The sequence below is a fragment of the Procambarus clarkii genome, chromosome 32 (assembly GCF_040958095.1).
Source record: "Procambarus clarkii isolate CNS0578487 chromosome 32, FALCON_Pclarkii_2.0, whole genome shotgun sequence".
In the NCBI taxonomy this organism is placed as follows: Eukaryota; Metazoa; Arthropoda; class Malacostraca; order Decapoda; family Cambaridae; genus Procambarus; species Procambarus clarkii.
In genome coordinates this window covers 3,538,829-3,566,582 of record NC_091181.1, presented here as the reverse complement: position 1 = coordinate 3,566,582, position 27,754 = coordinate 3,538,829, and the positions used below count along the sequence as shown (strand labels likewise).

At 43.2% G+C, this 27,754-nt stretch overlaps 1 protein-coding gene across 1 annotated transcript in view; it reads left to right on the top strand.

Annotated features, from left to right (window-relative positions):
* The window catches only part of LOC123752906 (uncharacterized), a 61,543-nt gene that overhangs the window by 12,095 nt on the left and 21,694 nt on the right, over positions 1-27,754 (top strand). Inside the window, exon 3 of the mRNA XM_069334729.1 lies at positions 22,441-22,526. Within this exon, the coding sequence (XP_069190830.1) occupies positions 22,441-22,526 (86 nt within the window). The remainder of the gene's footprint in view (positions 1-22,440; positions 22,527-27,754) is intronic.

Below are 27,754 nucleotides of genomic sequence, written 5' to 3'. Positions count from 1 at the left end.
CATATTGTCCTGGGGACCATTCAGGCTTGTTCGCATTTGTGTTCCTCACGTGTGCCCCAAAGAATGAGGTGATTTGGTAAAATGCTATGCCCAAGATTACTATCCGAGTGCCGGCGGTGGGGTGGTTCAAATAGCCTCGGCTATCACCTCATTTTGTCCGGTCGTGATGGTCAAGTGGATTAAGGCGTCTTGTACATACCAGTTGCGTGGCTTCTGGGAGTATGGGTTCGAGTCACTTCTGGGGTGTGAGTTTTCAGTTGCATATTGTCCTGGGGACCATTCAGGCTTGTTCGCATTTGTGTTCCTCACGTGTGCCCCAAAGAATGAGGTGATTTGGTAAAATGCTATGCCCAAGATTACTATCCGAGTGCCGGCGGTGGGGTGGTTCAAATAGCCTCGGCTATCACCTCATTTTGTCCGGTCGTGATGGTCAAGTGGATTAAGGCGTCTTGTACATACCAGTTGCGTGGCTTCTGGGAGTATGGGTTCGAGTCACTTCTGGGGTGTGAGTTTTCAGTTGCATATTGTCCTGGGGACCATTCAGGCTTGTTCGCATTTGTGTTCCTCACGTGTGCCCCAAAGAATGAGGTGATTTGGTAAAATGCTATGCCCAAGATTACTATCCTGAGTGCCGGCGGTGGGGTGGTTCAAATAGCCTCGGCTATCACCTCATTTTGTCCGGTCGTGATGGTCAAGTGGATTATGGCGTCTTGTACATACCAGTTGCGTGGCTTCTGGGAGTATTGGTTCGAGTCACTTTTGGGGTGTGAGTTTTCAGTTGCATATTGTCCTGGGGACCATTCAGGCTCGTTCGCATTTGTTTTCCTCACGTGTGCCCCAAAGAATGAGGTGATTTGGTAAAATGCTATGCCCAAGATTACTATCCGAGTGCCGGCGGTGGGTGGTTCAAATAGCCTCGGCTATCACCTCATTTTGTCTGGTCGTTAAGGGTCAAGTGGATTAAGGCGTCTTGTACATACCAGTTGCGTGGCTTCTGGGAGTATGGGTTCGAGTCACTTCTGGGGTGTGAGTTTTCAGTTGCATATTGTCCTGGGGACCATTCAGGCTTGTTCGCATTTGTGTTCCTCACGTGTGCCCAAAGAATGAGGTGATTTGGTAAAATGCTATGCCCAAGATTACTATCCGAGTGCCGGCGGTGGGGTGGTTCAATAGCCTCGGCTATCACCTCATTTTGTCCGGTCGTGATGGTCAAGTGGATTAAGGCGTCTTGTACATACCAGTTGCGTGGCTTCTGGGAGTATGGGTTCGAGTCACTTCTGGGGTGTGAGTTTTCAGTTGCATATTGTCCTGGGGACCATTCAGGCTTGTTCGCATTTGTGTTCCTCATGTGTGCCCCAAAGAATGAGGTGATTTGGTAAAATGCTATGCCCAGATTACTATCCGTGTGCCGGCGGTGGGGTGGTTCAAATAGCCTCGGCTATCACCTCATTTTGTCCGGTCGTGATGGTCAAGTGGATTAAGGCGTCTTGTACATACCAGTTGCGTGGCTTCTGGGAGTATGGGTTCGAGTCACTTCTGGGGTGTGAGTTTTCAGTTGCATATTGTCCTGGGGACCATTCAGGCTTGTTCGCATTTGTGTTCCTCACGTGTGCCCCAAAGAATGAGGTGATTTGGTAAAATGCTATGCCCAAGATTACTATCCGAGTGCCGGCGGTGGGGTGGTTCAAATAGCCTCGGCTATCACCTCATTTTGTCCGGTCGTGATGGTCAAGTGGATTAAGGCGTCTTGTACATACCAGTTGCGTGGCTTCTGGGAGTATGGGTTCGAGTCACTTCTGGGGTGTGAGTTTTCAGTTGCATATTGTCCTGGGGACCATTCAGGCTTGTTCGCATTTGTGTTCCTCACGTGTGCCCCAAAGAATGAGGTGATTTGGTAAAATGCTATGCCCAAGATTACTATCCGAGTGCCGGCGGTGGGGTGGTTCAAATAGCCTCGGCTATCACCTCATTTTGTCTGGTCGTTAAGGGTCAAGTGGATTAAGGCGTCTTGTACATACCAGTTGCGTGGCTTCTGGGAGTATGGGTTCGAGTCACTTCTGGGGTGTGAGTTTTCAGTTGCATATTGTCCTGGGGACCATTCAGGCTTGTTCGCATTTGTGTTCCTCGTGTGTGCCCCAAAGAATGAGGTGATTTGGTAAAATGCTATGCCCAAGATTACTATCCGAGTGCCGGCGGTGGGGTGGTTCAAATAGCCTCGGCTATCACCTCATTTTGTCCGGTCGTGATGGTCAAGTGGATTAAGGCGTCTTGTACATACCAGTTGCGTGGCTTCTGGGAGTATGGGTTCGAGTCACTTCTGGGGTGTGAGTTTTCAGTTGCATATTGTCCTGGGGACCATTCAGGCTTGTTCGCATTTGTGTTTCTCATGTGTGCCCCAAAGAATGAGGTGATTTGGTAAAATGCTATGCCCAAGATTACTATCCGAGTGCCGGCGGTGGGGTGGTTCAAATAGCCTCGGCTATCACCTCATTTTGTCCGGTCGTGATGGTCAAGTGGATTAAGGCGTCTTGTACATACCAGTTGCGTGGCTTCTGGGAGTATGGGTTCGAGTCACTTCTGGGGTGTGAGTTTTCAGTTGCATATTGTCCTGGGGACCATTCAGCTCGTTCGCATTTGTGTTCCTCACGTGTGCCCCAAAGAATGAGGTGATTTGGTAAAATGCTATGCCCAAGATTACTATCCGAGTGCCGGCGGTGGGGTGGTTCAAATAGCCTCGGCTATCACCTCATTTTGTCCGGTCGTGATGGTCAAGTGGATTAAGGCGTCTTGTACATACCAGTTGCATGGCTTCTGGGAGTATGGGTTCGAGTCACTTCTGGGGTGTGAGTTTTCAGTTGCATATTGTCCTGGGGACCATTCAGGCTCGTTCGCATTTGTGTTCCTCACGTGTGCCCCAAAGAATGAGGTGATTTGGTAAAATGCTATGCCCAAGATTACTATCCGAGTGCCGGCGGTGGGGTGGTTCAAATAGCCTCGGCTATCACCTCATTTTGTCCGGTCGTGATGGTCAAGTGGATTAAGGCGTCTTGTACATACCAGTTGCGTGGCTTCTGGGAGTATGGGTTCGAGTCACTTCTGGGGTGTGAGTTTTCAGTTGCATATTGTCCTGGGGACCATTCAGGCTTGTTCGCATTTGTGTTCCTCACGTGTGCCCCAAAGAATGAGGTGATTTGGTAAAATGCTATGCCCAAGATTACTATCCGAGTGCCGGCGGTGGGGTGGTTCAAATAGCCTCGGCTATCACCTCATTTTGTCCGGTCGTGATGGTCAAGTGGATTAAGGCGTCTTGTACATACCAGTTGCGTGGCTTCTGGGAGTATGGGTTCGAGTCACTTCTGGGGTGTGAGTTTTCAGTTGCATATTGTCCTGGGGACCATTCAGGCTTGTTCGCATTTGTGTTCCTCACGTGTGCCCCAAAGAATGAGGTGATTTGGTAAAATGCTATGCCCAAGATTACTATCCGAGTGCCGGCGGTGGGGTGGTTCAAATAGCCTCGGCTATCACCTCATTTTGTCCGGTCGTGATGGTCAAGTGGATTAAGGCGTCTTGTACATACCAGTTGCGTGGCTTCTGGGAGTATGGGTTCGAGTCACTTCTGGGGTGTGAGTTTTCAGTTGCATATTGTCCTGGGGACCATTCAGGCTTGTTCGCATTTGTGTTCCTCACGTGTGCCCCAAAGAATGAGGTGATTTGGTAAAATGCTATGCCCAAGATTACTATCCGAGTGCCGGCAGTGGGGTGGTTCAAATAGCCTCGGCTATCACCTCATTTTGTCCGGTCGTGATGGTCAAGTGGATTAAGGCGTCTTGTACATACCAGTTGCGTGGCTTCTGGGAGTATGGGTTCGAGTCACTTCTGGGGTGTGAGTTTTCAGTTGCATATTGTCCTGGGGACCATTCAGGCTTGTTCGCATTTGTGTTCCTCACGTGTGCCCCAAAGAATGAGGTGATTTGGTAAAATGCTATGCCCAAGATTACTATCCGAGTGCCGGCGGTGGGGTGGTTCAAATAGCCTCGGCTATCACCTCATTTTGTCCGGTCGTGATGGTCAAGTGGATTAAGGCGTCTTGTACATACCAGTTGCGTGGCTTCTGGGAGTATGGGTTCGAGTCACTTCTGGGGTGTGAGTTTTCAGTTGCATATTGTCCTGGGGACCATTCAGGCTTGTTCGCATTTGTGTTCCTCACGTGTGCCCCAAAGAATGAGGTGATTTGGTAAAATGCTATGCCCAAGATTACTATCCGAGTGCCGGCGGTGGGGTGGTTCAAATAGCCTCGGCTATCACCTCATTTTGTCCGGTCGTGATGGTCAAGTGGATTAAGGCGTCTTGTACATACCAGTTGCGTGGCTTCTGGGAGTATGGGTTCGAGTCACTTCTGGGGTGTGAGTTTTCAGTTGCATATTGTCCTGGGGACCATTCAGGCTTGTTCGCATTTGTGTTCCTCACGTGTGCCCCAAAGAATGAGGTGATTTGGTAAAATGCTATGCCCAAGATTACTATCCGAGTGCCGGCGGTGGGGTGGTTCAAATAGCCTCGGCTATCACCTCATTTTGTCCGGTCGTGATGGTCAAGTGGATTATGGCGTCTTGTACATACCAGTTGCGTGGCTTCTGGGAGTATTGGTTCGAGTCTGTTTTGGGGTGTGAGTTTTCAGTTGCATATTGTCCAGGGGACCATTCAGGCTCCTTCGCATTTGTGTTCCTCACGTGTGCCCCAAAGAATGAGGTGATTTGGTAAAATGCTATGCCCAAGATTACTATCCGAGTGCCGGCGGTGGGGTGGTTCAAATAGCCTCGGCTATCACCTCATTTTGTCCGGTCGTGATGGTCAAGTGGATTAAGGCGTCTTGTACATACCAGTTGCGTGGCTTCTGGGAGTATGGGTTCGAGTCACTTCTGGGGTGTGAGTTTTCAGTTGCATATTGTCCTGGGGACCATTCAGGCTTGTTCGCATTTGTGTTCCTCACGTGTGCCCCAAAGAATGAGGTGATTTGGTAAAATGCTATGCCCAAGATTACTATCCGAGTGCCGGCGGTGGGGTGGTTCAAATAGCCTCGGCTATCACCTCATTTTGTCCGGTCGTGATGGTCAAGTGGATTAAGGCGTCTTGTACATACCAGTTGCGTGGCTTCTGGGAGTATGGGTTCGAGTCACTTCTGGGGTGTGAGTTTTCAGTTGCATATTGTCCTGGGGACCATTCAGGCTTGTTCGCATTTGTGTTCCTCACGTGTGCCCCAAAGAATGAGGTGATTTGGTAAAATGCTATGCCCAAGATTACTATCCGAGTGCCGGCGGTGGGGTGGTTCAAATAGCCTCGGCTATCACCTCATTTTGTCCGGTCGTGATGGTCAAGTGGATTAAGGCGTCTTGTACATACCAGTTGCGTGGCTTCTGGGAGTATGGGTTCGAGTCACTTCTGGGGTGTGAGTTTTCAGTTGCATATTGTCCTGGGGACCATTCAGGCTTGTTCGCATTTGTGTTCCTCACGTGTGCCCCAAAGAATGAGGTGATTTGGTAAAATGCTATGCCCAAGATTACTATCCGAGTGCCGGCGGTGGGGTGGTTCAAATAGCCTCGGCTATCACCTCATTTTGTCCGGTCGTGATGGTCAAGTGGATTAAGGCGTCTTGTACATACCAGTTGCGTGGCTTCTGGGAGTATGGGTTCGAGTCACTTCTGGGGTGTGAGTTTTCAGTTGCATATTGTCCTGGGGACCATTCAGGCTTGTTCGCATTTGTGTTCCTCACGTGTGCCCCAAAGAATGAGGTGATTTGGTAAAATGCTATGCCCAAGATTACTATCCGAGTGCCGGCGGTGGGGTGGTTCAAATAGCCTCGGCTATCACCTCATTTTGTCCGGTCGTGATGGTCAAGTGGATTAAGGCGTCTTGTACATACCAGTTGCGTGGCTTCTGGGAGTATGGGTTCGAGTCACTTCTGGGGTGTGAGTTTTCAGTTGCATATTGTCCTGGGGACCATTCAGGCTTGTTCGCATTTGTGTTCCTCACGTGTGCCCCAAAGAATGAGGTGATTTGGTAAAATGCTATGCCCAAGATTACTATCCGAGTGCCGGCGGTGGGGTGGTTCAAATAGCCTCGGCTATCACCTCATTTTGTCCGGTCGTGATGGTCAAGTGGATTAAGGCGTCTTGTACATACCAGTTGCGTGGCTTCTGGGAGTATGGGTTCGAGTCACTTCTGGGGTGTGAGTTTTCAGTTGCATATTGTCCTGGGGACCATTCAGGCTTGTTCGCATTTGTGTTCCTCACGTGTGCCCCAAAGAATGAGGTGATTTGGTAAAATGCTATGCCCAAGATTACTATCCGAGTGCCGGCGGTGGGGTGGTTCAAATAGCCTCGTCTATCACCTCATTTTGTCCGGTCGTGATGGTCAAGTGGATTAAGGCGTCTTGTACATACCAGTTGCGTGGCTTCTGGGAGTATGGGTTCGAGTCACTTCTGGGGTGTGAGTTTTCAGTTGCATATTGTCCTGGGGACCATTCAGGCTTGTTCGCATTTGTGTTCCTCATGTGTGCCCCAAAGAATGAGGTGATTTGGTAAAATGCTATGCCCAGGATTACTATCCGAGTGCCGGCGGTGGGGTGGTTCAAATAGCCTCGGCTATCACCTCATTTTGTCCGGTCGTGATGGTCAAGTGGATTAAGGCGTCTTGTACATACCAGTTGCGTGGCTTCTGGGAGTATGGGTTCGAGTCACTTCTGGGGTGTGAGTTTTCAGTTGCATATTGTCCTGGGGACCATTCAGGCTCGTTCGCATTTGTGTTCCTCACGTGTGCCCCAAAGAATGAGGTGATTTGGTAAAATGCTATGCCCAAGATTACTATCCGAGTGCCGGCGGTGGGGTGGTTCAAATAGCCTCGGCTATCACCTCATTTTGTCCGGTCGTGATGGTCAAGTGGATTAAGGCGTCTTGTACATACCAGTTGCGTGGCTTCTGGGAGTATGGGTTCGAGTCACTTCTGGGGTGTGAGTTTTCAGTTGCATATTGTCCTGGGGACCATTCAGGCTCGTTCGCATTTGTGTTCCTCACGTGTGCCCCAAAGAATGAGGTGATTTGGTAAAATGCTATGCCCAAGATTACTATCCGAGTGCCGGCGGTGGGGTGGTTCAAATAGCCTCGGCTCTCACCTCATTTTGTCCGGTCGTGATGGTCAAGTGGATTAAGGCGTCTTGTACATACCAGTTGCATGGCTTCTGGGAGTATGGGTTCGAGTCACTTCTGGGGTGTGAGTTTTCAGTTGCATATTGTCCTGGGGACCATTCAGGCTTGTTCGCATTTGTGTTCCTCACGTGTGCCCCAAAGAATGAGGTGATTTGGTAAAATGCTATGCCCAAGATTACTATCCGAGTGCCGGCGGTGGGGTGGTTCAAATAGCCTCGGCTATCACCTCATTTTGTCCGGTCGTGATGGTCAAGTGGATTAAGGCGTCTTGTACATACCAGTTGCGTGGCTTCTGGGAGTATGGGTTCGAGTCACTTCTGGGGTGTGAGTTTTCAGTTGCATATTGTCCTGGGGACCATTCAGGCTTGTTCGCATTTGTGTTCCTCACGTGTGCCCCAAAGAATGAGGTGATTTGGTAAAATGCTATGCCCAAGATTACTATCCGAGTGCCGGCGGTGGGGTGGTTCAAATAGCCTCGGCTATCACCTCATTTTGTCCGGTCGTGATGGTCAAGTGGATTAAGGCGTCTTGTACATACCAGTTGCGTGGCTTCTGGGAGTATGGGTTCGAGTCACTTCTGGGGTGTTAGTTTTCAGTTGCATATTGTCCTGGGGACCATTCAGGCTTGTTCGCATTTGTGTTCCTCACGTGTGCCCCAAAGAATGAGGTGATTTGGTAAAATGCTATGCCCAAGATTACTATCCGAGTGCCGGCGGTGGGGTGGTTCAAATAGCCTCGGCTATCACCTCATTTTGTCCGGTCGTGATGGTCAAGTGGATTAAGGCGTCTTGTACATACCAGTTGCGTGGCTTCTGGGAGTATTGGTTCGAGTCACTTCTGGGGTGTGAGTTTTCAGTTGCATATTGTCCTGGGGACCATTCAGGCTCGTTCGCATTTGTGTTCCTCACGTGTTCCCCAAAGAATGAGGTGATTTGGTAAAATGCTATGCCCAAGATTACTATCCGAGTGCCGGCGGTGGGGTGGTTCAAATAGCCTCGGCTATCACCTCATTTTGTCCGGTCGTGATAGTCAAGTGGATTAAGGCGTCTTGTACATACCAGTTGCGTGGCTTCTGGGAGTATGGGTTCGAGTCACTTCTGGGGTGTGAGTTTTCAGTTGCATATTGTCCTGGGGACCATTCAGGCTTGTTCGCATTTGTGTTCCTCACGTGTGCCCCAAAGAATGAGGTGATTTGGTAAAATGCTATGCCCAAGATTACTATCCGAGTGCCGGCGGTGGGGTGGTTCAAATAGCCTCGGCTATCACCTCATTTTGTCCGGTCGTGATGGTCAAGTGGATTAAGGCGTCTTGTACATACCAGTTGCGTGGCTTCTGGGAGTATGGGTTCGAGTCACTTCTGGGGTGTGAGTTTTCAGTTGCATATTGTCCTGGGGACCATTCAGGCTTGTTCGCATTTGTGTTCCTCACGTGTGCCCCAAAGAATGAGGTGATTTGGTAAAATGCTATGCCCAAGATTACTATCCGAGTGCCGGCGGTGGGGTGGTTCAAATAGCCTCGGCTATCACCTCATTTTGTCCGGTCGTGATGGTCAAGTGGATTAAGGCGTCTTGTATATACCAGTTGCGTGGCTTCTGGGAGTATGGGTTCGAGTCACTTCTGGGGTGTGAGTTTTCAGTTGCATATTGTCCTGGGGACCATTCAGTCTTGTTCGCATTTGTGTTCCTCACGTGTGCCCCAAAGAATGAGGTGATTTGGTAAAATGCTATGCCCAAGATTACTATCCGAGTGCCGGCGGTGGGGTGGTTCAAATAGCCTCGGCTATCACCTCATTTTGTCCGGTCGTGATGGTCAAGTGGATTAAGGCGTCTTGTACATACCAGTTGCGTGGCTTCTGGGAGTATGGGTTCGAGTCACTTCTGGGGTGTGAGTTTTCAGTTGCATATTGTCCTGGGGACCATTCAGGCTTGTTCGCATTTGTGTTCCTCACGTGTGCCCCAAAGAATGAGGTGATTTGGTAAAATGCTATGCCCAAGATTACTATCCGAGTGCCGGCGGTGGGGTGGTTCAAATAGCCTCGGCTATCACCTCATTTTGTCTGGTCGTTAAGGGTCAAGTGGATTAAGGCGTCTTGTACATACCAGTTGCGTGGCTTCTGGGAGTATGGGTTCGAGTCACTTCTGGGGTGTGAGTTTTCAGTTGCATATTGTCCTGGGGACCATTCAGGCTTGTTCGCATTTGTGTTCCTCACGTGTGCCCCAAAGAATGAGGTGATTTGGTAAAATGCTATGCCCAAGATTACTATCCGAGTGCCGGCGGTGGGGTGGTTCAAATAGCCTCGGCTATCACCTCATTTTGTCCGGTCGTGATGGTCAAGTGGATTAAGGCGTCTTGTACATACCAGTTGCGTGGCTTCTGGGAGTATGGGTTCGAGTCACTTCTGGGGTGTGAGTTTTCAGTTGCATATTGTCCTGGGGACCATTCAGGCTTGTTCGCATTTGTGTTCCTCATGTGTGCCCCAAAGAATGAGGTGATTTGGTAAAATGCTATGCCCAAGATTACTATCCGAGTGCCGGCGGTGGGGTGGTTCAAATAGCCTCGGCTATCACCTCATTTTGTCCGGTCGTGATGGTCAAGTGGATTAAGGCGTCTTGTACATACCAGTTGCGTGGCTTCTGGGAGTATGGGTTCGAGTCACTTCTGGGGTGTGAGTTTTCAGTTGCATATTGTCCTGGGGACCATTCAGGCTCGTTCGCATTTGTGTTCCTCACGTGTGCCCCAAAGAATGAGGTGATTTGGTAAAATGCTATGCCCAAGATTACTATCCGAGTGCCGGCGGTGGGGTGGTTCAAATAGCCTCGGCTATCACCTCATTTTGTCCGGTCGTGATGGTCAAGTGGATTAAGGCGTCTTGTACATACCAGTTGCGTGGCTTCTGGGAGTATGGGTTCGAGTCACTTCTGGGGTGTGAGTTTTCAGTTGCATATTGTCCTGGGGACCATTCAGGCTCGTTCGCATTTGTGTTCCTCATGTGTGCCCCAAAGAATGAGGTGATTTGGTAAAATGCTATGCCCAAGATTACTATCCGAGTGCCGGCGGTGGGGTGGTTCAAATAGCCTCAGCTATCACCTCATTTTGTCCGGTCGTGATGGTCAAGTGGATTAAGGCGTCTTGTACATACCAGTTGCGTGGCTTCTGGGAGTATGGGTTCGAGTCACTTCTGGGGTGTGAGTTTTCAGTTGCATATTGTCCTGGGGACCATTCAGGCTTGTTCGCATTTGTGTTCCTCACGTGTGCCCCAAAGAATGAGGTGATTTGGTAAAATGCTATGCCCAAGATTACTATCCGAGTGCCGGCGATGGGGTGGTTCAAATAGCCTCGGCTATCACCTCATTTTGTCCGGTCGTGATGGTCAAGTGGATTAAGGCGTCTTGTATATACCAGTTGCGTGGCTTCTGGGAGTATGGGTTCGAGTCACTTCTGGGGTGTGAGTTTTCAGTTGCATATTGTCCTGGGGACCATTCAGGCTTGTTCGCATTTGTGTTCCTCACGTGTGCCCCAAAGAATGAGGTGATTTGGTAAAATGCTATGCCCAAGATTACTATCCGAGTGCCGGCGGTGGGGTGGTTCAAATAGCCTCGGCTATCACCTCATTTTGTCCGGTCGTGATGGTCAAGTGGATTAAGGCGTCTTGTACATACCAGTTGCGTGGCTTCTGGGAGTATGGGTTCGATTCACTTCTGGGGTGTGAGTTTTCAGTTGCATATTGTCCTGGGGACCATTCAGGCTTGTTCGCATTTGTGTTCCTCACGTGTGCCCCAAAGAATGAGGTGATTTGGTAAAATGCTATGCCCAAGATTACTATCCGAGTGCCGGCGGTGGGGTGGTTCAAATAGCCTCGGCTATCACCTCATTTTGTCCGGTCGTGATGGTCAAGTGGATTAAGGCGTCTTGTACATACCAGTTGCGTGGCTTCTGGGAGTATTGGTTCGAGTCACTTCTGGGGTGTGAGTTTTCAGTTGCATATTGGCCTGGGGACCATTCAGGCTCGTTCGCATTTGTGTTCCTCACGTGTGCCCTAAAGAATGAGGTGATTTGGTAAAATGCTATGCCCAAGATTACTATCCGAGTGCCGGCGGTGGGGTGGTTCAAATAGCCTCGGCTATCACCTCATTTTGTCCGGTCGTGATGGTCAAGTGGATTAAGGCGTCTTGTACATACCAGTTGCGTGGCTTCTGGGAGTATGGGTTCGAGTCACTTCTGGGGTGTGAGTTTTCAGTTGCATATTGTCCTGGGGACCATTCAGGCTTGTTCGCATTTGTGTTCCTCACGTGTGCCCCAAAGAATGAGGTGATTTGGTAAAATGCTATGCCCAAGATTACTATCCGAGTGCCGGCGGTGGGGTGGTTCAAATAGCCTCGGCTATCACCTCATTTTGTCCGGTCGTGATGGTCAAGTGGATTAAGGCGTCTTGTACATACCAGTTGCGTGGCTTCTGGGAGTATGGGTTCGATTCACTTCTGGGGTGTGAGTTTTCAGTTGCATATTGTCCTGGGGACCATTCAGGCTTGTTCGCATTTGTGTTCCTCACGTGTGCCCCAAAGAATGAGGTGATTTGGTAAAATGCTATGCCCAAGATTACTATCCGAGTGCCGGCGGTGGGGTGGTTCAAATAGCCTCGGCTATCACCTCATTTTGTCCGGTCGTGATGGTCAAGTGGATTAAGGCGTCTTGTACATACCAGTTGCGTGGCTTCTGGGAGTATTGGTTCGAGTCACTTCTGGGGTGTGAGTTTTCAGTTGCATATTGGCCTGGGGACCATTCAGGCTCGTTCGCATTTGTGTTCCTCACGTGTGCCCTAAAGAATGAGGTGATTTGGTAAAATGCTATGCCCAAGATTACTATCCGAGTGCCGGCGGTGGGGTGGTTCAAATAGCCTCGGCTATCACCTCATTTTGTCCGGTCGTGATGGTCAAGTGGATTAAGGCGTCTTGTACATACCAGTTGCGTGGCTTCTGGGAGTATGGGTTCGAGTCACTTCTGGGGTGTGAGTTTTCAGTTGCATATTGTCCTGGGGACCATTCAGGCTTGTTCGCATTTGTGTTCCTCACGTGTGCCCCAAAGAATGAGGTGATTTGGTAAAATGCTATGCCCAAGATTACTATCCGAGTGCCGGCGGTGGGGTGGTTCAAATAGCCTCGGCTATCACCTCATTTTGTCCGGTCGTGATGGTCAAGTGGATTAAGGCGTCTTGTACATACCAGTTGCGTGGCTTCTGGGAGTATGGGTTCGAGTCACTTCTGGGGTGTGAGTTTTCAGTTGCATATTGTCCTGGGGACCATTCAGGCTTGTTCGCATTTGTGTTCCTCACGTGTGCCCCAAAGAATGAGGTGATTTGGTAAAATGCTATGCCCAAGATTACTATCCGAGTGCCGGCGGTGGGGTGGTTCAAATAGCCTCGGCTATCACCTCATTTTGTCCGGTCGTGATGGTCAAGTGGATTAAGGCGTCTTGTACATACCAGTTGCGTGGCTTCTGGGAGTATGGGTTCGAGTCACTTCTGGGGTGTGAGTTTTCAGTTGCATATTGTCCTGGGGACCATTCAGGCTTGTTCGCATTTGTGTTCCTCACGTGTGCCCCAAAGAATGAGGTGATTTGGTAAAATGCTATGCCCAAGATTACTATCCGAGTGCCGGCGGTGGGGTGGTTCAAATAGCCTCGGCTATCACCTCATTTTGTCTGGTCGTTAAGGGTCAAGTGGATTAAGGCGTCTTGTACATACCAGTTGCGTGGCTTCTGGGAGTATGGGTTCGAGTCACTTCTGGGGTGTGAGTTTTCAGTTGCATATTGTCCTGGGGACCATTCAGGCTTGTTCGCATTTGTGTTCCTCACGTGTGCCCCAAAGAATGAGGTGATTTGGTAAAATGCTATGCCCAAGATTACTATCCGAGTGCCGGCGGTGGGGTGGTTCAAATAGCCTCGGCTATCACCTCATTTTGTCCGGTCGTGATGGTCAAGTGGATTAAGGCGTCTTGTACATACCAGTTGCGTGGCTTCTGGGAGTATGGGTTCGAGTCACTTCTGGGGTGTGAGTTTTCAGTTGCATATTGTCCTGGGGACCATTCAGGCTTGTTCGCATTTGTGTTCCTCACGTGTGCCCCAAAGAATGAGGTGATTTGGTAAAATGCTATGCCCAAGATTACTATCCGAGTGCCGGCGGTGGGGTGGTTCAAATAGCCTCGGCTATCACCTCATTTTGTCTGGTCGTTAAGGGTCAAGTGGATTAAGGCGTCTTGTACATACCAGTTGCGTGGCTTCTGGGAGTATGGGTTCGAGTCACTTCTGGGGTGTGAGTTTTCAGTTGCATATTGTCCTGGGGACCATTCAGGCTTGTTCGCATTTGTGTTCCTCACGTGTGCCCCAAAGAATGAGGTGATTTGGTAAAATGCTATGCCCAAGATTACTATCCGAGTGCCGGCGGTGGGGTGGTTCAAATAGCCTCGGCTATCACCTCATTTTGTCCGGTCGTGATGGTCAAGTGGATTAAGGCGTCTTGTACATACCAGTTGCGTGGCTTCTGGGAGTATGGGTTCGAGTCACTTCTGGGGTGTGAGTTTTCAGTTGCATATTGTCCTGGGGACCATTCAGGCTTGTTCGCATTTGTGTTCCTCACGTGTGCCCCAAAGAATGAGGTGATTTGGTAAAATGCTATGCCCAAGATTACTATCCGAGTGCCGGCGGTGGGGTGGTTCAAATAGCCTCGGCTATCACCTCATTTTGTCTGGTCGTTAAGGGTCAAGTGGATTAAGGCGTCTTGTACATACCAGTTGCGTGGCTTCTGGGAGTATGGGTTCGAGTCACTTCTGGGGTGTGAGTTTTCAGTTGCATATTGTCCTGGGGACCATTCAGGCTTGTTCGCATTTGTGTTCCTCACGTGTGCCCCAAAGAATGAGGTGATTTGGTAAAATGCTATGCCCAAGATTACTATCCGAGTGCCGGCGGTGGGGTGGTTCAAATAGCCTCGGCTATCACCTCATTTTGTCCGGTCGTGATGGTCAAGTGGATTAAGGCGTCTTGTACATACCAGTTGCGTGGCTTCTGGGAGTATGGGTTCGAGTCACTTCTGGGGTGTGAGTTTTCAGTTGCATATTGTCCTGGGGACCATTCAGGCTTGTTCGCATTTGTGTTCCTCACGTGTGCCCCAAAGAATGAGGTGATTTGGTAAAATGCTATGCCCAAGATTACTATCCGAGTGCCGGCGGTGGGGTGGTTCAAATAGCCTCGGCTATCACCTCATTTTGTCTGGTCGTTAAGGGTCAAGTGGATTAAGGCGTCTTGTACATACCAGTTGCGTGGCTTCTGGGAGTATGGGTTCGAGTCACTTCTGGGGTGTGAGTTTTCAGTTGCATATTGTCCTGGGGACCATTCAGGCTTGTTCGCATTTGTGTTCCTCACGTGTGCCCCAAAGAATGAGGTGATTTGGTAAAATGCTATGCCCAAGATTACTATCCGAGTGCCGGCGGTGGGGTGGTTCAAATAGCCTCGGCTATCACCTCATTTTGTCCGGTCGTGATGGTCAAGTGGATTAAGGCGTCTTGTACATACCAGTTGCGTGGCTTCTGGGAGTATGGGTTCGAGTCACTTCTGGGGTGTGAGTTTTCAGTTGCATATTGTCCTGGGGACCATTCAGGCTTGTTCGCATTTGTGTTCCTCACGTGTGCCCCAAAGAATGAGGTGATTTGGTAAAATGCTATGCCCAAGATTACTATCCGAGTGCCGGCGGTGGGGTGGTTCAAATAGCCTCGGCTATCACCTCATTTTGTCTGGTCGTTAAGGGTCAAGTGGATTAAGGCGTCTTGTACATACCAGTTGCGTGGCTTCTGGGAGTATGGGTTCGAGTCACTTCTGGGGTGTGAGTTTTCAGTTGCATATTGTCCTGGGGACCATTCAGGCTTGTTCGCATTTGTGTTCCTCACGTGTGCCCCAAAGAATGAGGTGATTTGGTAAAATGCTATGCCCAAGATTACTATCCGAGTGCCGGCGGTGGGGTGGTTCAAATAGCCTCGGCTATCACCTCATTTTGTCCGGTCGTGATGGTCAAGTGGATTAAGGCGTCTTGTACATACCAGTTGCGTGGCTTCTGGGAGTATGGGTTCGAGTCACTTCTGGGGTGTGAGTTTTCAGTTGCATATTGTCCTGGGGACCATTCAGGCTTGTTCGCATTTGTGTTCCTCACGTGTGCCCCAAAGAATGAGGTGATTTGGAAAAATGCTATGCCCAAGATTACTATCCGAGTGCCGGCGGTGGGGTGGTTCAAATAGCCTCGGCTATCACCTCATTTTGTCCGGTCGTGATGGTCAAGTGGATTAAGGCGTCTTGTACATACCAGTTGCGTGGCTTCTGGGAGTATGGGTTCGAGTCACTTCTGGGGTGTGAGTTTTCAGTTGCATATTGTCCTGGGGACCATTCAGGCTTGTTCGCATTTGTGTTCCTCACGTGTGCCCCAAAGAATGAGGTGATTTGGTAAAATGCTATGCCCAAGATTACTATCCGAGTGCCGGCGGTGGGGTGGTTCAAATAGCCTCGGCTATCACCTCATTTTGTCTGGTCGTTAAGGGTCAAGTGGATTAAGGCGTCTTGTACATACCAGTTGCGTGGCTTCTGGGAGTATGGGTTCGAGTCACTTCTGGGGTGTGAGTTTTCAGTTGCATATTGTCCTGGGGACCATTCAGGCTTGTGTTCTCAGAGAGAGAGAGAGAGAGAGAGAGAGAGAGAGAGAGAGAGAGAGAGTCTGGTAGTCATTCTCAGATGCTAAGGTACTGAGAGTAACTGCAGCTCTACCTGTGAGATTCACTCTGAGAAGGGTAGACCATTGATCTGCAGGCCAGCTAAGTTTATTAGCTAAGGTCTCAAAAGTGGTGAAAAAGACATCAATCACTGTCTCAACGAATGGTGGCATTAACTTACTTGCATGGGAGACATTGAAACTTATGGGAAGACTAGCGGAAGCTACACACTAGGTGTAGTGTGTAGCTTCCAACGCGAGTTCTTATTGACGACATGCTATAGCCATATCGGTTTGCTTCTTGTCATGCTCGCGTTGTATCTCCAGGTGACGTTGTTTTGCTTCAAGCTGTACTCGCTCTTACTCTTGGAGTATGGCCGTCTCTTCTTTCTTCAGGGCCATATCGCGTTCTTTTAGGGCCACTTCGCGTTCTTGTTGTTCTTTCCTTATGGCAGCCTCACGTTCTTGTTCTTCTTTCCTGATTGCAGCTTCTTCTTTCCATTGCTCCCGCTCGAGCTTTGCAAGTTCGAGCTTGAGTTTCATAGTTGCCAGAGCATGTTTATCTGCAATAGAATAATTTTCGTGAGTTTCAGAGTCAATCTCCCCTTCGTCTAAGAGGTGATCCATTATTAAATTGTGCAATTCATTTTTGTTGGCTCCAGGGGGAGCATCTAGTTGATACTCGTGTGCAAGAGTTTGTAATTCGGTCCTCTTGGCACGACTTAAATTCCCTATTTCACCTGCTGGATCATTACGAAAAGCTTGGAGACGAAACATGGTGAAAAATAGCAAATAAATGTACAACGAATACTTATGATATGGAAGTGTCAGTAACAGGATAACGTGGCAACTGGTAACTATCCTGTGGAATTTAATATTTAACAATTAATGTTAATTTTAGAATGGTAAATGATTAGTCAATCAAAATCGCAGGAAATCTTGTACCCGGTACTCAATGTAAGAGAATAAGGGCAAGAAAATCCTACTAAATAAATGAAACTGATAGTTTCTAAAACAAATGAAACATTTAATTGTTCCATAAGTGAATAAGAGTAGTGTGGAGGAAGACTCACAGGGGAATTTTTGTTTTGGGAGAAATTCCTGTTTGTGAGCCAGGGTTTTCAAGGAAATTTAGAAATATCGTGTTTATGAGCCAGGGTTTTCAGGTGAATTTGGGCAGTCACAGATTTGGAATTCTTATGATAAAATAATGTCATACGAGTTTGTTAAAAGTTCTTATGCTGAAAATAAGTTCATACAAGTTTGTTAAATTTCTTATGGGAGAAATTCAAATTCCTGTTTAAGAGCCAGCATTTCCAGGTAAAATCTACGGACAACCTTTGCCTGTTTTCAATAACCGAACTTTTGAAAAAAGGGTCGATTTGGAGTTAAAGGTTTCTTATGGGGAAATTCAAATTTTTCAGAGTTCAGTTTTAAGAAAATATTTCAGAGTTTCAAATAATCACAGAAGTTTATTTATATGTTTATGACCGAATTTGTAAAAAGACCATTTTCAGAGAATATTGTCTTAGATGTTTTCTTAAGGAAAACAGACAACTTAGCCATAACATTTAGTTTTATATCCATTTACGGCTATTTCACCTGTATAGACCAAAATTGAACAGAGCCCAGTTATAGACAGAAATTCGTCAGAGACCAGTTTGTGCCCAAAATTCTTCAGAGTCCACTTTGTTACCAAAATACGTCAGAGTCCTGTAATCTATGAAAAATTTGACAGAGTCCATTTTATACCCAAAAATAATCAGAGTCCAATTAATGACAGAAATTCATCAAAGTCCAGTAGAGGCCAAAAAATTATCAGAGTGCAATTATCAACAGAAATTCGTCAGAGTTCAGTTTTCTAGCAAAATTTGTCAGAGTCCTGTAATCTTTTAAAAATTTGACAGAGTCCAGTTTTTACCCAAAAATGAACAGAGTCCACTTTGTGCCGAAATATTCAGAGTCCAGTTCATGATCGAAATTAATCAGAGTCCAATTGAAGACCCAAATTTGACAGAGACCACATTTTCGCTACTAGCAGTCCAATCCCCCTGAAATTTAAAGCAGACATATTCCAGTCATAGTAAATAAGATCAAGTCAGTTATTGAGCTCCAGCTCTCGTTCCCCACCCTACTTCCCCCTTAAGTCTTTGTTAATATCCTATCAATTCCCCTGAAATTTTTACCCTCTGTATTTCAGACACCGTAAATAAGATCAAAAACAGTTATCCAGCTCCAGCTCTCGTCCCCACCTTAGTTCTCTCTCGTATCTTTGTAAATAACCCATTAATTTCCCTAAAATTTTTACCCTCTGTATTTCAGACACAGTACATCATATGTTCTCTGTATAACTTTTATACTCAGTATTCATGTTCTCAATGATCTTAGCTTGTTCTTCACATGTTCAGTGTTCATTCTTTATATTCCCTATGTTCCTTATCATGTTTTCATATTCTCTGTAAGTTCATATTCTCTGTAAGTTCATATTTCCTGCATGTTCACTCTATTCATCAACTTTTTTTTACATGTTTTTCGTGTTCACCGTATGTTCACTGTGTTCATTCCCTTACTTAAGTTCGATTTTTTATGTTCTTTGCTTCTTTAAACCAATTTGTTTCTTCCATTCACTAACTAGTTCTATGTCAAATATTATCATCGGCAATACAGTTCCCTCAACAGTTATAGTCACCCAGTTTTATTTGCAAAACTATGTCAAAGTAATTCTCGTAGTCAACTTAATAGTTCTACCAACCCTGTTCTTAAACAAATCTACACTTTATTCAGTTCCAAATTTACAAAGACAAACCTTTCTTGTAACTGCTTAACTAAAAATCTTTCGCCAATCAACTAGAACATAGTCACTTTCGTCATTTCTCAACTAAACTTATTATCCAATCAACCAAAAATAGTCAGGATTAATCTCATTCAACACCGTTCTTAACTAAAACAACCTTTCTCTTAGCTAAAAATTGTCAAAGGAATCTTTCCAATACTGTTCATAACTAACTTTATCCATCGTCATTCACCTAAAAATAATAACTTTCATCATTTCCTAACTAAACTTATTCCATAGTCAACAGAAAATAACCGTGTTCATCATGTTTCATTGTTATTTCTTATCTAAAAAATTATCCGCCAATCATCAGAAAAGTCATGTTCATCATGTTTTGTCTTTTGCTTAACTAAAAGTATTCATCAGTCAACTAAACAATAGTTACTTCATGTTTCCCTGTCATTTCTTGACTGAAATATCACTTCTCTCATCTGAAAAATAGTTATGTGTAGCCTCTTTCCAACACTGTTCTTAACTAAAGTAACCTTTCACTTCGCTAAAATAGTCATATTCATCATTGTTCCTAACTAAAATTATATGTCGTTAAGTAAGAAATATAGTCAAAGACACTCTTCGAGATATCAAGGACTTACTCAAAGACATCAAAGTTGCACTCAAAGACATCCTTTGAGACATCAAAAACATCCTTTAAGACTTCAAGGGCACTCTTCGAGATATCAAAACGACACTCTCAAACACTCAAAAAATTTACTCGCATCCTCAAAGTTATTCTCAGAGTCATCAAATAGTTAATCTCAGTCATCAAAATGTTATTCTCTAAGTAACCTTTTGTTCATCAGAGAAACTTTCTAAGACATCTTCGTTCATTAAAGTTAATCTCAGAAGCATAAAAGTTATTCTCAGAGCTATCAAAATTTTTCTCGATGTCATCAAAAAGTATTTTCTCGTTCATCAAAGTTAATCTCAGAGTTAACAAAGGTAATCTCTAACTCACTCTCGTACATCAAAGTTGTTTCAAAGACATCAAAGTTATTCTCAGAGTTATCCAAAGATATTCTCATGTCCACAAAAGTTATTCTGAGCTATCAAAGTTAATCTCAGACATCTTCGTTCATAAAAGTTATTCTCTGAGACATCTAAAGTTATTCTCTAAGACATCAAAGTTATTCTAAGAGCTATCAAAAGTTATTCTCAGTCATGAAATGTTATTCTGTAAGTAACCTTCCGTTCATCAAAGTTATTCTCTCTAAGCCATCAATGTTCTTCTCTAAGACATAAAAAGTTATTCTCTATGTCATCAAAAAGTTATTCTCTGAGCTAACAAAATACTACTCATGTTCTCAAAGACATTTTCAAAATCATCAAAGTTATTCTAAGAGATAACAAAAGTTATTCTCAGTCACCTTCGTTCTTCAGAGAAACTTTCCAAAACATCTTTGTTCATCAAAGTTATTCTCGGAGTCATCAAAAGGTATTCTCTAACTCACTTTTGTTCATTAAAGTTAATTTCTATGTTATAAAAGTTATTCTCAGAGACATCTAAAGTTAATCTTGGTCATCAAAGTTGTTCTCTAAGACATCAAAGTTGTTCTCTACGACATCAATGTTGTTCTCTAAGACATCAATGTTGTTCTCTAAATCATAAAAGTTATTCCCCGAGCTAACAAAGTTTTTCTTCGTTCATTAAAGTTTTCTCAGAGTCATCAAAAGTGATCTCTAATTCACCTTAGTTCATCAATGTTGATCTCTAAGCACCTTCGTTAATCAAAGAAACTCTCCTTCTTCCATTATGTTATTCTTTAAGACATCTTCAGTCATAAAATTTCTCTCCAAAATGTAACAAGTTCAGCCTTTCATACCAAACCTGCACTTCTGTTAAAAATATATTTTCTTAGTCACTTTACCTTAAAACTGTTCTCTGAACTACACTGCTTAAACCTACGTAACCTATCCTCTCCACCCAATGGTTGGAGAGGATAGCTAACGTTAGGTTTAGTTAACGTAACGTTCCTAAACCTAATTTTACCTATCCTAACATAACTTACCTTACCTTACTTATCTTACCTAATTTACCTAACCGAACCGAACTTATCCTGCTTAACCTAACTTACCTACATTACCTAACTTAACCTGCTTAACCTAACTTTACCTATCCTAACATAACTTACCTTACCTATCTTACCTAACTTACCTAACATATCCTGCTTAACCTAACTTACCTACATTACCTAACTTAACCTGCTTAACCTAACTTTACCTATCCTAACTTAACTTACCTTACCTTACCTATCTTACCTAACTTACCTAACTTAACCTAACTTATCCTGCTTAACCTAACTTACCTACATTACCTAACTTAACCTGCTTAACCTAACTATACCTATCCTAACTTAACTTACCTTACCTTTACCTATCTTACCTAACTTAACCTGCATAACCTAACTTTACCTATCCTAACATAACTTACCTAACCTTACCTATCTTACCTATCCTAACCTAACTTATCCTGCTTAACCTAACTTACCTACATTGCCTAACTTAACCTGCTTAACCTAACTTTACCTATCCTAACTTAACTTACCTTACCTTACCTATCTTACCTAACTTATCCTGCTTAACCTACCTTACCTAACTTAACTTGCTTAACCTAACTTACGTAACTTATCTTACCTATCCTAACCTAACCTAACTTGCGTTACCTAACTTAATCTTACATTCCCAAACTGATGTATCCTAACTTATCTAGTCCAACCAGACATGATCTAACTTACATAATTATTCCTGCTTGTCTTTTGTGTTTCGTCAATCATTGTCTCATATTCATTTACTCATTTCAAGGGTTAATGTCTCAAATGGTCATTTTTGCATTTCAAGTGTTATTTGTTTAAGATTGGGTGTTTAACCATTTCAAAGGATTTTTGTTATATATGGGAATTTACTCGTTTCAAGGGCTAATTTCTCAAATGGTCATTTTTGCAGATCAAGGGTTATTTGTTAAAGTTCATCAAGTTGCTCATAAGTTGTATTTAGTAGGTTCTAACATATGTTCTTATTCCCCCAACCCCTTATCCTAACCTCTTGTAATCTTAGTGTATTTAGTAGGTTCTATCATATGTTCTTATTCCCCAACCCTTTAACCTAACCTTTCAGATGTAGTTTATTGTGTTTTTGACGTATTTGTTGAATATATTATCCTTTTCATAACCTTTCAGATGTAGTTTTGTTTCTCCTTTGTATATTTTTACCCAAACCCACCATCCCACTTAACCTTCTTTCCTTCTTTTACTTTGTTTCTCCTACTCCTTCTAACCCTCCTTTTCTATCTCTCTCCCTTATTCTCTCTCTTCCTCCCCCTCTCTCTCACTCATTTGTCCAAATGCTCCCATTCTCTCACCCTCAGTCTCATTCACTTAGTTTTTTCTTTTTCTCAAATTCAAGTCTTAGTGCTCCCATGCTCTTCCTCCCCCTCTCTCTTACTCTTTTCTCCTCTTTTCCTGCTCTCACTCCCTTGCTCTCTTGTTTTTTCTCAATTTCAAGTCTTAGTAGATCTGATTCTTTACTATTGTAATTTTATTATTACTAAGATAAAGAATGAACTTATATGTGAAAACAAAGTGAAAAAAGGAAAGAAGGTTAAGTGGGATGGTAGGTTTGGGTAAAAATATACAGTACTGTTTCTGATATATGATATTAAATATTTTTAGATTCAGGTTTGAGTAGCAACATCTTCAAATTTGCAGATGATACAAAAATCGATGATACAAAATTAAAGACAAGCAGGAATAATTATGTAAGTTAGATCATGTCTGGTTGGACTAGATAAGTTAGGTTAGGTTATGTAAGATAGGTTAAGCAGGATAAGTTAAGTTAGGTTAGCTAAGTTAGGTAAGAGAGGTAAGGTAAGTTAAGTTATGTTAGGATATGTAAAGTTAGGTTTAGGAACGTTAGGTAAGATAGGTAAAGGTAAGGTAAGTTAAGTTAGGATAGGTAAAGTTAGGTTATGCAGGTTAAGTTAGGTAATGTAGGTAAGTTAGGTTAAGCAGGATAAGTTAGGTTAAGCAGGTTAAGTTAGGTAATGTAGGTAAGTTAGGTTAAGCAGGATAAGTTAGGTTAGGCAGGTTAAGTTAGGTAATGTAGGTAAGTTATGTTAGGATAGGTAAAGTTAGGTTATGCAGGTTAAGTTAGGTAACATAGGTAAAGGTAAGGTAAGTTAAGTTAGGATAGGTAAAGTTAGGTTAAGCAGGTTAAGTTAGGTAACGTAGGTAAGTTAGGTTAAGCAGGATAAGTTAGGTTAGGTTATGTAAGATAGGTTAAGCAGGATAAGTTAGGTTAGGTTAGCTAAGTTAGGTAAGAGAGGTAAGGTAAGTTAAGTTATGTTAGGATATGTAAAGTTAGGTTTAGGAACGTTAGGTAAGATAGGTAAAGGTAAGGTAAGTTAAGTTAGGATAGGTAAAGTTAGGTTATGCAGGTTAAGTTAGGTAATGTAGGTAAGTTAGGTTAAGCAGGATAAGTTAGGTTAAGCAGGTTAAGTTAGGTAATGTAGGTAAGTTATGTTAGGATAGGTAAAGTTAGGTTATGCAGGTTAAGTTAGGTAAGATAGGTAAAGGTAAGGTAAGTTAAGTTAGGATAGATAAAGTTAGGTTAAGCAGGTTAAGTTAGGTAATGTAGGTAAGTTAGGTTAAGCAGGATAAGTTAGGTTAGGTTATAAAAAGTTTGGTTAAGCAGGATAAGTTAGGTTAGGTTAGGTAAGTTAGGTAGGAGAGGTAAGGTAAGGTAAGTTATGTCAGGATAGGTAAAGTTAGGTTTAGGAACGTTAGGTAAGATAGGTAAAGGTAAGGTAAGTTAAGTTAGGATAGGTAAAGTTAGGTTAAGCAGGTTAAGTTAGGTAATGTAGGTAAGTTAGGTTAAGCAGGATAAGTTAGGTTAGGTTATGTAAGTTTGGTTAAGCAGGATAAGTTAGGTTAGGTTAGGTAAGTTAGGTAAGAGAGGTAAGGTAAGGTAAGTTTTGTCAGGATAGGTAAAGTTAGGTTTAGGAATGTTAGGTAAGATAGGTAAAGGTAAGGTAAGTTAAGTTAGGATAGGTAAAGTTAGGTTAAGCAGGTTAAGTTAGGTAATGTAGGTAAGTTAGGTTAAGCAGGATAAGTTAGGTTAAGCAGGTTAAGTTAGGTAATGTAGGTAAGTTATGTTAGGATAGGTAAAGTTAGGTTATGCAGGTTAAGTTAGGTAAGATAGGTAAAGGTAAGGTAAGTTAGGATAGGTAAAGTTAGGTTAAGCAGGTTAAGTTAGGTAATGTAGGTAAGTTAGGTTTAGGAACGTTACGTTAATTAAGTAACATTGGGTGGAGAGGATAGGTTACGTAGGTTTGAGCAGTGTAGTTCAGAGAACAGTTTTAGGGTAAAGTGACTAAGAAAATATATTTTAACAGAAGTGCAGGTTTGGTATGAAAAGCTGAACTAGTTACATTTTGGACAGAAATTTTATGACTGAAGATGTCTTAAAGAATAACATGATAGTAGAAGGAGAGTTTCTTTGATGAACGAAGGTGTCTTAGAGAACAACTTTTTGGTGAACGAAGGTGAATTAGAGATCACTTTGATGACTCTGAGAATAACTTTGATCAACGAAGATGGATTGGAAAGTTTCTCTAATGAACAAAGGTGACTTAGAGATTAACTTTTATGATTTAGAGAACATCTTTGATGTCTTAGAGAACAACATTGATGTCTTAGAGAACAACTTTGATGAACAAAGATGTCTTAGAAAAGCTTCTCTGATGAACAGAAGGTGACTTAGAGATTAACTTTTATGATTTAGAGAACATCTTTGATGTCTTAGAGAACAACATTGTTGTCTTAGAGAACAACTTTGATGAACAAAGATGTCTTTGAAAGCTTCTCTGATGAACGAAAAGATACTTACAGAATAACTTTTATGATTTAGAAAACATCTTTGATGTCTTAGAGAACAACATTGATGTCTTAGAGAACAAGTTTGATGACTGAGATTAATTTTTAACGTCTTTTGGAATAACTTTGATGACTCTGAGAATACCTTTGATGACTCTGAGAATAGCTTTTGGGTAGCTCTGAGATTAACTTTTGTTGTTTTAGAGAATAACTTTTGATTGCTCTGAGAATAACTTTAGATATCTCTGAGAATAAGTTTGATGAACGAAGATATCTTACAGAGCAACTTTGATGTTTCGAAGAATAACTTTGATATCTCGAAGAGTGCCTTTGGTGCGTTTGAGAGTGTCTTTGATGCCTCAAGAGGTGTCTTTGAAGTCTTAAAGGATGTCTTTGATGTCTCAAAGGATGTCTTTGATGTCTCAAAGGATGTCTTTGAGTGCAACTTTGGTGTCTTTGAGTAATTCCTTGATGTATTGAAGAGTGTCTTTGATTTCTCGAAGAGTAACTTTGGTGTCACTGAGAGTGTCTTTGTTGTCTCGAAGAGCACCTTTGACTATTTTTCTTACTTAACGACATATAATTTTTTACGAAAGTGCTGAAAAAAGTTACATTTGACTATTTTAGCTGAGGAAAGACATGAAAAATATGATGACAGTGACTATTTAGTGCTCCACAAAGTATAAATTTCAGTTAAGAACAGCGATGATAGATATCTTTGGCTATTTTTTCTTACTTGACGACATATAATTTTAGTTACGAAAACGTTGAAAGAAGTTTCCTTGACTATTTTTTTTAAGCGAAGTGAAAGGTTACTTTAGTTAAGAACAGTGTTGGAAAGAGGCTACACTTGATTGTTTCAGATGGAAGAAGTGATATTTCAGTTAAGAAATGACAGGGAAACATGATGATAGTAGCTATTTTTAGTTGACTGATGAATACTTTTAGTTAAAGCACCATAAAAGTTATTATTTTTAGTTGATTGACGATGGATAAAGTTAGTTATGAACAGTGTTGGAACTAGGGAATAAGTTTAGTTAAGAAATGACAATGAAACATGATTAACAAGACTATTTTCAGTTACTTGATGAAGGATAAAGTTAGTTATGAACAGTATTGGAAAGTTCCCTTTGACAATTTTTAGCTAAGAGAAAAGTTATTTTAGTTAAGAACTGTGTTGAACGAGGCTAATTCTGACAATTTTTAGTTGATTGGATAATAAGTTTAGTTGAGAAATGACGAAAGTGACTATGTTTTAGTTGATTGGCGAAAGATTTTTAGTTAAGGAACGTTAAATAACATGTAAGGGAATGAACACAGTGAACATACGGTGAACACAGAAAACATGTAAGAAAAAGTTGATGAATAGAGTGAACATGCAGGGAATATGAACTTACAGAGAATATGAAGACATGATAAGGAACATAAGGAATACAAAGAATGAACACTGAACATGTGAAGAACAAGCTAAGAACATTGAGAACATGAATATTGAGTATAAAAGTTGTACAGAGAACATATGATGTACATGAAAACATGACAAAGAACATAGTGAACATACGGGGAAAATGATAGAAAACAGAAAAATTGAGAAAAACAGGTGAAAAAATATGAACTAAGCATGCTGCGAATACTTGCTGAACATGGAGTGAACACAGATAACATGGAAAAAATGTGAAGAACACAGCTGAATATAGAGAAAATATGCAAATACAGTATGATTATTGAAGGTTTGGATACGTTGGGGATGAGAAGGTAGGGGAGGGAAAAGGTAAGGTGATTACTCTGATAAAGAGTTAGGCTGGAGAGGGACTTGATCGGATATATTTATGTTCGATGATCTAAGACAGAGGAAATGGAGCTTGGCTAATGTCCTGATTAATTTTACTACGTTAGAAGTAAGGTGATCTTAAATCTCAGGTGATTTAGTTGGAAAAATAAAGAACTTGTATAAAATGAGATAAGCGGGGGAACAAGAGTTGAAACTCGATAACTGAACTGGCTTTTATTTACTATGTCTGAAAATGTAGTTGGGTGTTTAAATCTCAAGGGGATTTGGACTGATAGTAATGAATTTACAGGAGTGAACTTGGACAGAGGACAAGAGCTAGAGTTTTATAATTGTTTACATCATATTTACTATGTCTGAAATACAGAGGGTAAAAATTTCAGGGAAATTGATGGGTTATTTACAAAGATACGAGAGAGAACTAAGGTGGGGACATGAGCTGGAGCTCAGTAACTGACTTGATCGTATTTACTAACTTTGAAGTATGTCTGCTTTAAATTTCGGGAAAATTAGTCTGTTACTAACGATCTTGTACAAATGAACTAAGCTGGGGGACAAGAGCTAGAGCTCGTTAACTGTTTGGATCCTATTTACTATGTCTGAAATACCGAGGGTATAAATTACAATGAATTTGATAGGATATTACCGAAGACACGAGAGGGAAGTAAGGTGGGGGACAAGAGCTGGAGCTCAGTAACTGACTTGATCTTATTTACTGCATCTGAAATACACGGAGGGTTGAAATTTTCAGGAAAATTGATTAGGTATTAACGAAGATACGAGAGAGAGCTAAGGGGCAGGATAAGAGCTAGAGTTCGGTAACTGTTTGCATTTACTAAAACTATGTCTGAAATACAGCAGGTAGAAATTTCGGGGATTTTGAATAGGTATTAACGAAGATACGAGAGAGAGCTAAGGCGGAGGACTAGAGTTTGGTAACTAAATTACTGTATTGAACTATGTTTGAAATAAGATTATTTTTAAATTTTAGAGGGATTGGACTGATAGTACTCATTATACGACAGGGGACTAAGGCGGGGACAGTAGCTGGAGCTCGATAATAAAATTATTGTATTTTAATACGTTTGAAATAGCTGTGTTTTAAATCTCGAAGAAAATGATTAGATACTAAAGAAGATGTATTAGTAAAACTAAGGAGGGAACGTGAGCTAGACCCTGACTTTGTTTATATATGTAAAACTGACTAGTTTAATGAAAAGGAACTATGAATAAACAATATGAAGGAGAGGGACGATCCAGATATTATGGAGAAGATAAGATAAGATAAGATTAAAGAGGTGACCTGAAGGCAGTGTCTGACTG